General features: G+C 44.1%; 1 protein-coding gene across 5 annotated transcripts; it reads left to right on the top strand.

Annotated features, from left to right (window-relative positions):
* The first annotated feature begins 5,144 nt into the window (after positions 1-5,144).
* On the top strand, positions 5,145-9,584 carry HFE2 (hemochromatosis type 2 (juvenile)). 5 transcript variants are annotated; one of them, XM_011951307.1, is made up of 4 exons: positions 5,222-5,488; positions 6,763-6,948; positions 7,349-7,905; positions 8,363-9,584. In XM_011951307.1, exons 2-4 carry the CDS (start codon positions 6,852-6,854, stop codon positions 8,984-8,986), a joined length of 1,278 nt encoding a protein of 425 aa, XP_011806697.1. In that variant the 5' UTR covers positions 5,222-5,488; positions 6,763-6,851; the 3' UTR covers positions 8,987-9,584. The 5 variants fall into 5 exon arrangements, with proteins under 5 accessions (XP_011806698.1, XP_011806697.1, XP_011806699.1 ...); XM_011951311.1 differs by having other exon boundaries at positions 5,328-5,488; positions 7,349-7,385; positions 8,363-9,582; XM_011951308.1 differs by lacking the exon at positions 6,763-6,948 and having other exon boundaries at positions 5,145-5,488.
* Positions 9,585-10,791: the final 1,207 nt, after the last annotated feature.

Below are 10,791 nucleotides of genomic sequence, written 5' to 3'. Positions count from 1 at the left end.
AAAAAGAAAAGAAAAAGAATTACATGAATTAAAAGACTGTGTGGTATTGGCAGAGGGCTAAATATACAGATCAATGAAACAATATAGAAAACCCAGTAGTAGACCCACACAAATATACCCAACTGATTTTTCTTTTTTCTTTTCTTTTCTTTTTTGTTTTTGAGATAGGGGCTCACTCTGTTGCCCATGCTGGAGCGCAATGGTGCAATCATAGTTCACCGCAGCCTCGAACTCCTGCGCTCAAGCAATCCTCCTGTCTCAGCATAGCAGGCTAATTTATTTATTTATTTATTTTCCTGAAATGGAGTTTCGCTCTTGTCGCCCAGGCTGGAGTGCAATCACGTGATCTCAGCTCATGGTAACCTCTGCCTCCCAGGTTCAAGCAATTCTCCTGACTCAACCTCCTGAGTAGCTGGGATTACAGGTGCATGCCATCAGGCCCAGCTAATTTTTGTATTTTTAGTAAGGACTGGGTTGCGCCATGTTGGCCAGGCTGGTCTCGAACTCCTGACCTCAGATGATCCGACCGTCTCAGCCTCCCAAAGTGCTGGGATTACAGGTGTGAGCCAGTGAGCCCAGCAAATTTTTAAATATTTTATAGAGACAGGGGTCTCACTATATTGCCCAGTCTGGTCTCCCTGCCTCAATTGATCCTCCCACTTTGGCCTCACAAAGTGCTAGGACTGTAAACATGAGCCACAATACCTGGCCTCCAACTGCTGTTTTTGTTTGTTTTTTTTTAAGGTACAGAAGCATTCAAAGGCAGAAAGAGCTTTTCCAACATATATTGTTGAATAAAATGGACATCCATAGGGGAAAAAAACTGACCAAAAAAACACAAAACAAAACCTCAACCTAAGTTTCATACCTTAATATCGTATACCAAAACTAACTCAAAATGGATCACCAACTTAAATGCGAAATGTAAGATCTTTAGAAGAAAACATAGGAGAAAATCTTCATGATCTAGGGTATACAAAGACTTAACACCAAAAGCATACTCTATAAAAGGAAAAACTGAAATTTTAGATTTCATTAAAATTAAGCTCTGCAAAAGACCCTGTTAAAAGGATGAAAAGACAAGCTACCAACTAAAAGAAAAATATCTGCAAACCACATACCCAACAAAGGACTATTATCTATAATGTATAAAGAACTCTCAAAAGTCAACAGTTAGAACAAAAAAATCCAATGAGAAAATGCTAAAACAAGCAAAAATTCATGAAGGGACATCTCATCAAAGACGATATACAGATGGCAAGTAAGCTCATAAAAATATTTTCTACATCATTAGCCATGAGGGAAATACAAATTAAAACCAAAATTAGATATCATTACACACCTATCAGAATGACTAAAAAATAGCTGACGACATCAGCCAAGTGCAGTGGCTCACACCTATGATCCCAACACTTTGGAAGTCTGAGGCGGCAGATCACTTGAGGTCAGGAGTCCGAGACCAGTCTGGCCAACATGGCAAAACCCCATCTCTACTAAAAATACAAAATTAGCTGAGCATGGTGGCGCATGCCTGTAATCCCAGCTACCCAGGTGGCTGAGGCATGAGAATCACTTGAACCCAGGTGGCAGAGGTTGCAGTGAGCCGAGATTGTACCACTGCATTCCAGCCTGGGTGACACAGGGAGACCCTGTCTCAAAAGAAAAACAAAAAGAAAAAGAAAAGAACGAATGAACCCAGGTCATTTGTCCTGTAGAGTATTCGCAAAGTCTGAATTTGCACCTTTGAGGTACCATTTAATGTCTCCTGTATTTCCTGTAAATTAGTAGTTAGCTCTAATCAGATTCAGACTGAAGTTTGCTTGTTTGTTTTTGGTATGGCTACTTCATGCAAAGTGGAGTTATATACTCTATGATCAGGAAAACATGTTTATCTCTGTTTTTATGATGAATAACAGCCATTGTTTTTTTGTTTATATAGAGATGGGCTCTTACTATGTTGTCCAGACTGGTTTTGAACTCCTGGGCTTAAGCAATCCTCCCACCTCAGCCTCCCAAAATGCTGGGATTACAGGTATGAACCACTGTGTCCTGCCACAGTCATTGTTGACCATTGCCTAGATATATTAATTCATTTGGAGTTATAAGATGCTGATATTCTAATTATATTATCCCTTCTTAATTTATTTACTGGAATGCTTCTATAAAGAGAAATATCCCCCTCATCTTAAGATACAGTTCCCATAAGAAAACCAGGATAAACACTTGATTCTTTCCAATTACTAGCAGTTTTTAAAATAATGAGTTGATCTGCCAGCATTCTCCAACAATGACCAATGATTTTTAAGTATCATTGTGTTTTTAAGTATCATTGTGAATTCATGGATTTAAGCATATTTTATGAATTTCAATCCATTGCAGATAGTATCCATTTTGATACTTAAGTTGTCCCATCTTTGGCCAGTGGGAACTACTCTAGTTGGCTCCTAAGTTCTTTTGTTACAATCCTAACACTCTTTGAAAGCTTCCTTGCCTATCTTGGACAATACCTGCCCCAAACCTGAAATCAGCCACTTACCCAAGTTGTTGGATGGCTCCTTTTAACAGGAAATAGTATTTACATAGCACAATTTGAATACTAGAGGTGTTTATTTTTACTGAATCATTGTTTCCAGGCATTTTCAGGATAAAGCTAGGAAAATTTTAAGGATAAAATACACCATGAGCTCAGAGTTATATTTGCAATTTAAATTCAGAATTACAGAATTTTCTCTTAACTTCATCAATCATAAATATGTATCTCTTTATTCCACATGAAAAATTCTGGTTCTCAGCGACAACAACATTATTAATCATTTGTTTTATCTCATGATATACCTAAAATAATCTCAGAATAACAATACCAACACTATCACCATAATATGACTATTTAAAAATATTTTTGCATTTCTTTTTCAGCATTATAGTATATTTCACTTGGGCTGTCATAGTCAAATTATTATGTTTTAAAGTCACTTGAATAGTTTGGTTAGAAGCATCCTGAGAAGAGTGCTATGTGGGCCTCTAGATTCTGTATTAAAATAGAGCCAACTGGTAAAGATGGCTTAGGGGCTATGATGGTTAATACTGAGTGTCAATTTGATTGGATTGAAGGATACAAAGTATTGATCCTGGGTGTGTCTGTGAGGGTGTTGCCAAAAGAAATGAACATTTGAGTCAGTGGGCTAGGAAACGCAGATCTACCCTTAATCTGGGTGAGCACAATCTAATCTACTGCCAGCACAGCTAGAATAAAAAGCAGGCAGAAAAATCGAGACTGGCCTAGCCTTCCAGCCTATATCTTTCTCCTATGCTGGATGCTTCCTGCCCTCGAACATCAGACTCCAAGTTCTTCAATTTTGAGACTGAGACTGGCTCTCCTTGCTCCTCAAGCTTGCAGACAGCCCATTGTGGGACCCTGTGATCATGTAAGTTAATACTTAATAAATTTCCCTTTATATATGTCTACCTATGTGGATATCCATGTCTATATAGATTTTAATAAATCTAGAGAGACAGAAAGGAGACTGGTGATGACCAGTCTAGATGGCTAGATAGATATGGATGTAGATATAGATCTCTATATAGATAGATATAGATATAGATATATATCCTATTAGTTCTGTCCCTCTAGAGAACCCTAATACAGTGACCCTATTTGGAATTGGTCCTTGTGTTAATTTCACTTGGCAAGTACTAAAAGATTATGATCTCAGATACGCCTATGGCTGCAAAAACATGACATGGCTAAATCCCTTGGTTGCAATATCTCTTTTTTTATTTTTTTGAGACGGAGTCTCGCTCGTCGCCCAGGCTGGAGTGCAGTGGCACGATCCCGGCTCACTGCAAGCTCCACCTCCAGGGTTCATGCCATTCTCCTGCCTCAGCCTCCAGAGTAGCTGGGACTACAGGCATCCGCCACCATGCCCAGCTAATTTTTTGTATTTTTAGTAGAGATGGGGTTTCACTGTGTTAGCCAGGATGGTCTCGATCTCCTGACCTCGTGATCCGCCCGTCTCGGCCTCCCAAAGTGCTGGGATTACAGGCATGAGCCACCGCGCCCAGCCTATCTCTTTTCTTTCTTAAGGAGGGGGGGGCGGGTCTCACTCTGTTGCCCAGGTTGGAATGCAATGGCGCTATCATAGCTCACTTCAGCCTCAAACTCCTGGGCTCAAGTGACCCTTCTGCCTCAGCTCCCAAAGTGCTGAGATTTTGCAATATTTTAAGGTCACAATATTATGTTATTCCACAAAAGTATCCGTCTGAGGCTAGGCATGGTGGTTCATAGTTGTAATCCCAGCACTCTGACAGGCTGAGATGGAAGGACTGATTGAGGCCAGGAGTTCAAGACCAGCCTGGTCAACACAGTAAGACCTCATCGAAAGAAAGAGAAAAGAAAAGAAAGAGGGAGGGAAGGAGGGAGGGAGGGAAGGAAGGAAGGAAGGAAGGAAGGAAGGAAGGAAGGAAGGAAGGAAGAAAGGAAGGAAGGAAGAAAGGAAGGAAGGAAGGAAGGAAAAAAAAGTATCTTTTTGCATCTTTTTCTATTTCTCCAAGTCTTTCTTTCTTTCGAAAAATTCTATTTCCATTCTTTCTTCACCTCTTTGCCTTTGTTAACCTTCTCTCCAAGCAACTCAGGAGCCTTTATTTTTTGTGTATTGATGAGGGAGAGGAAGAGGAATTGCTGTACAAACTAAAGTAATGAAAATGGAGTAGGTAGGAGGATAGACAGCTGCAAGGATCTGAGCTGGATAGACTGAACAAACCCTCGTCCTAAGCAACTCACAGCTCAGATTTCTTCTCTGGACAGCTGGCTTTTTTCGTCCTTCTGAAATACTCTGCAAAGATAGGGGAGGGGCTGTGAACTACTTCTGATATGGATCTTATTTAAAGTCAGCTACCTCCTAGATACTATCTGTAGAACCTAAATGTAATATTCAGCATAGCAGGGATGAAGACGGTAAATGAAAGGTATCCAACTGCCCAATTGCCCACTGTAATTTTTAAAGGCCAGGAGCTCACCGTTACTAAAAATGCTGGAGGGCTGCCTGGAGTAGGCAGTGACCACAGAGTCACACAAGCTGGAATTGGATATTCGACTTGTCTGTCATATTTCTCTCCTCCCTCCCTGACTTGGCACCCAATACTCCATATTCTTTCTAATCCTCCAACCCTCCCCACTCCCCCAACTCCCACACCCTACCCCCACCAACGTTCCTGGAATTTTGGACTCAGCTATTTTTAAAACCGTCAACTCAGTAGCCACCTCCCTCCCTGCTCAGCTGTCCAGTACTCTGGCCAGCCATATACTCCCCCTTCCCCCTACACCAAACCTTCTCTGGCTCCCTGACCTCAGTGAGACAGCAGCCGGCCTGGGGACCTGGGGGAGACATGGAGAAAGAGACAGAGGACCCCCTGGCTGGAGCTGACCCACAGAGTAGGGAATCATGGCTGGAGAATTGGATAGCAGAGTAATGTTTGACCTCTGGAAACAGTAAGTCAAAATGAAATTGCAATTCCTTTATAAGCTTTTATATTGAAGTTAGACTTTTATAAAATTACAAACACCTACTAGGATGTCTCTCGTCCAAATGCTGGGATCTCTCCCTACCAAGGTGCCCCAATCTCCATTTCTCTTTCTGTCTTCTTTCTGGCCTCTGGCCTCTAGTTATTTGAAGTTTAATTCTCTGTCTCTCCTCCGGCAGTCTTAGCCCTCTCTTTACCTTATTACCTCAAGACTTCTGATGAAGTTTTACAAAGAGTTCCCTACATCCTCTATTCCGTAGTTGTCTTACCAAGGCCAAATATGACCTCTCAGACCTCACTGACACCCTCCTATCCTGCCCCCACTTAGCAATGCCCTTCACATTGAGATTCCAAGGGTGGGGGCTGCTCTTTAAATTATTTCTCCCCACAACTCTAGTCCCTCTATTCTATTCTCCCTCTTGCAGGACTCTTCCCCAATCATATCCTTACCCATAAGACAGGGGAGTTAGTCAGGAGGGATTTAGCCCCTCCCCAACTCCTGTCCTCATAAAAAAAACTTGAGAACTTCAGAATTTGAAAAGGAGAGATTAATGGCAAGAGTGGTTCTTCAGTGAAATTTGGGAAAATACAAGAACTGTTGACTTAGAAAAAACAAATATTGATTTGCATGTTTGGTTTGCATCCCATTATTCCATGAGAGAGCGAGATTAAAATTGCAGCTCGTTAGAGCTGATGAAAAGAGATCGGTTCCCTTTTCGTTTGAATACTGATGTTCTAGAGGGGATGGGTATGCCACCCTTACTCCTTCTTGTGTTCTTCTGACACAAAGAAGGCAAAGAAATGTATGACTCCTAGAAGGCATCTCCTGCTAATGGAGAGGAACAAGTAAGAAGTATGTTTCTGAAATATTTTCAGGTCCTAATTTTATTAGGGTACCCACTAGGACTACTGGTATCTGATCTATCCCCATGATTCCTCCATCTTTGACATATCTGCTGTTTGGTAGCTCAGGATGGAGCAATACAGTGGACTCTGGTCCCTTGAGTTCATTCAACCTTCCCTCCACCCCCACCTAGGGGTATTGCACAAGGGCCCTAAAAGTGGCCACAGGAACAGGGCAAAGAGGCTTCACTGCCACACTTATAGTTTGAGGAGCCCCAATCTCCCCAAATTCCAATCTGCTCATCCTTTTCTTGATCTCCCCAGATTCGCTTCACATTATCCTGACCAGTCTTCAACTCTTCTCTCTCTCTCCATGTCCAGCCAAATTTCTTTTTTCAGTCACTTACAGGGCTTCCGGTCAAAATTCACTAGGTAGGAGGGTCATCAGCTGGGAAGAACCGGCGCCTGGGGAACCTGGCTGGATAGGTATGGGGGAGCCAGGCCAGTCCCCTAGTCCCAGGTCCTCCCATGGCAGTCCCCCAACTCTAAGCACTCTCACTCTCCTGCTGCTCCTCTGTGGACATGGTAAGGAAGGGCCAGGGAAGGGTTTGGGGAAATCTAGAGGGTAGGCTGCTATGTAAGGGTGGGCATGTGAGCCTGAATGAGTGAGGAGAGATGTGCGCTGAGAGTCGCGGTCACTCGCCCTGCTCTCAAATAGGAATATTTTATTGCCCGTTCAGTTTGGGGAAGGCCACTGGGGAAGCCCTTGATCGACAGGCAGAAGAGATGTGGCGGGCTTACACATTTTTAGTAAGACAGCCGAGAGAAGTAGGGACAAGGGGGTTGGGGGCTGGGGAAAGCCCTTAGTTAGGTTTTAGGAAGACTGGAATCCCCTGATGAGATTTGGAAGAGTTATGAGCAAACTACACTCCGATAGAGCAGAGGTCTGAGGACCGTCTCACAATCCTCTCCCTTCTGTCTTTAGCTCATTCTCAATGCAAGATCCTCCGCTGCAATGCTGAGTATGTATCGTCCACTCTGAGCCTTAGAGGTGGCGGTTCATCAGGAGCACTTCGAGGAGGAGGAGGAGGCCGGGGTGGAGGGGTGGGCTCTGGCGGCCTCTGTCGAGCCCTCCGCTCCTATGCGCTCTGCACTCGGCGCACCGCCCGCACCTGCCGTGGGGACCTCGCCTTCCATTCGGCGGTACATGGCATCGAAGACCTGATGATCCAGCACAACTGCTCGCGCCAGGGCCCTACAGCCCCTCCCCCGCCCCGGGGCCCCGCCCTTTCAGGCGCCGGCTCCGGCCTCCCTGCCCCGGACCCTTGTGACTATGAAGGCCGGTTTTCCCGGCTGCATGGTCGTCCCCCGGGGTTCTTGCATTGCGCTTCCTTCGGGGACCCCCATGTGCGCAGCTTCCACCACCATTTTCACACATGCCGTGTCCAAGGAGCTTGGCCTCTACTGGATAATGACTTCCTCTTTGTCCAAGCCACCAGCTCCCCCATGGCGTTGGGGGCCAACGCTACCGCCACCCGGAAGGTCAGGCACTCAATCTTCCTTCCGATCTACCTCATCAGATTCTTCCACGGGCACCATTCCCCCCATCTCCACTAGTCAACAGCACTGCTCCCTAATTCCCTTTTCTTCCTCAACCTCTCCCCCATCTTGAATTACTCCCTTCTACCAAACACTTGGAGCTGTAAACCACTTCCCCTTGATGGGAATTTCACTCAAATGCAGAAAACATTGAAGAGAGCAGACCTGAGGAGTTTCAGAAGGGAAACTTTTCCCTCTCCTAGGAAGTTGCCAAGATTAAGTAGAGAGAGGGGTTAAGTAGGGATGAGGTGATACTGGAACGTAAATAGGAAAAGCGATCAAGGATTGAGGGCCATAATAGTCCTGCATCTCTACTTGGATCAGATCCCTAACTATGTATGAGACTGGGGGGAAGATGCACTGAACCCAAAATGAACTGTTTTCCCTCTTGCCCTCACAGCTCACCATCATATTTAAGAACATGCAGGAATGCATTGATCAGAAGGTCTATCAGGCTGAGGTGGATAATCTTCCTGCAGCCTTTGAAGATGGTTCTATCAATGGAGGTGACCGACCTGGGGGATCCAGTTTGTCGATTCAAACTGCTAACCCTGGGAACCATGTGGAGATCCAAGCTGCCTACATTGGCACAACTATAATCATTCGGCAGACAGCTGGGCAGCTCTCCTTCTCCATCAAGGTAGCGGAGGATGTGGCCATGGCCTTCTCAGCTGAACAGGACCTGCAGCTCTGTGTTGGGGGGTGCCCTCCAAGTCAGCGACTCTCTCGATCAGAGCGCAGTCGTCGGGGAGCTATAACCATTGATACTGCCAGACGGCTGTGCAAGGAAGGGCTTCCAGTGGAAGATGCTTACTTCCATTCCTGTGTCTTTGATGTTTTAATTTCTGGTGATCCCAACTTTACTGTAGCAGCTCAGGCAGCACTGGAGGATGCCCGAGCCTTCCTGCCAGACTTAGAGAAGCTGCATCTCTTCCCCTCAGATGCTGGGGTTTCTCTTTCCTCAGCAACCCTCCTAGCCCCACTCCTTTCTGGGCTCTTTGTTCTGTGGCTTTGCATTCAGTAAGGAAGCCATCAGTCCTATTACTAGTTTGGAAATGATTTGGGGATAGAGATTGGCATAGAAGAATGTAAAGAATCATTAAAGGAAGCAGGGCCCAGAAGACACATGAAACAATGACATTATCCAGAGTCAGATGAGGCTGTAGTCCAGGGTTGAAATGATCACAGAATAAGGATTCTGTGCAAGGTTTCTGCATTCCAGACCTCTTCACCAAATTTTCCGGCCCCATTTACAGTAAACAAATTGTTCTAATCCATTCACTGCAGATTTCAGCCTATAAGCTTAGAGGTCACGAAGGTTTTAACAATCAGTAAAGATTTAAGGGTTGAGATTTTTAAGAGGCAAGAGCTGGAAGCAGAAGACATGATCATTAGCCATAAGAAACTCAAAGGAAGAAGAAATAATTAGGGAAAGAAGTCTATTTGATGAATATGTGTGTGTAAGGTATGTTCTGCTTTCTTGGTTCAAAAATGAAGCGGGCGTTGTCTAGCTCTTAGGTGAAGGGAGTCTCTGCTTTGGAAGAACGGCACAGGTAGGACAGAAGTATCATCCCTACCCCCTAACTAATCTGTTATTAAAGCTACAAATTCTTCACACCATCCTCTGTTGCCTATGTTGAATCTCTTTACAGATGCTTGAAATGGAATAAATGCAATGTGTTCACTCCACTGAAAGAGGGCTGGGAAGTATCAGATACTGTTTCCATCTCAGGGAGTTTACAGGCTATTGTGGCGAGACAACACCATTCACATGAAAGAGTGATGAGTGTGTAATTATTCACTAAATCCTACAGTACGGTGCGTTCAGATGGGAAGATGGTAGATTTGAACTAAAGTAATAAGAATAATAAAAGGTAACAGAGAAGATGGGATTTGAAGTGAGCTTTGAAGACTGGGTAAGATTCAAATTGTTAACGATCTTCCAGGCAACGAAAACCATCTGGAGTTATGCATAGATTCATGATTCCGTGAGGAAATGAACAAAACTCAAATGCATTCGACAAGGAGTAATGGGACAGGAGGTTAGATAGGCAGAGGCCAGATTATGAGGCACCTTAAAAAGGGGGTAAGGGGTTTAAATTTGATTAAGAGTTAACACTTATTGAAGCTTAAAATCTGCCAGGCAATGTTATAAACACTTTTAAAATATCGACTTAATTCTCATAGCTCTCTAAGGAAGGTGGTATTCTTATCTCTATTTTTATATAAGGAAACTTGCCTCTAGTCACACAGCTAATAAATTATGGAACTTGCCTCCAGTCACACAGTTAACAAAGGCAGAGCCAGAAACTGAACCTATTCCGTTTGGATCCAGAAACTTAATTTTTAATCACTATACTATATTGTCAAGGAAGCAGAGAGCCATTAAACATTCTAGTTGTGGAGCTGGTAAAGATTCTAAAAGGGGAGCTATGGTGGTCGATGTCACCACAAAAGCGACTCTGAGGCTGGATGCAGTGGCTGACACCTGTAATCCCAGCACTTTGGGGCCAGGAGTTTGAGACCAGCCTGGGCAACACCGCAAAACCCCATCTCTACTCAAAATACAAGAAATTAGCCAGGCATGATAGTCCAAGTCTGTAATCCTATAATCCCAGCTACTCGAGAGGCAGAGGCATGAGAATCAAGAATTGCTTGAACCGGGGCCAGGAAGTGGAGGTTACAGTGAGCTGAGACCACGCCACTACACTCCAGCCTGGGCAACAGAGTGAGACTGTCAAAAAAAAAAAAAAAAACAAACAAAAAAAGATGACTCTCTTCTACTCTCTTCTCACATAAAGCCAAAAAGAGAGAGTTGGAAAAGGAGGG

The sequence above is a fragment of the Colobus angolensis genome, unplaced genomic scaffold (assembly GCF_000951035.1).
Source record: "Colobus angolensis palliatus isolate OR3802 unplaced genomic scaffold, Cang.pa_1.0 Scaffold317, whole genome shotgun sequence".
Taxonomy (NCBI): domain Eukaryota; kingdom Metazoa; phylum Chordata; class Mammalia; order Primates; family Cercopithecidae; genus Colobus; species Colobus angolensis.
Note: the sequence above shows the minus strand (reverse complement) of the source record. Positions and strands in the feature narration are given on the sequence as shown.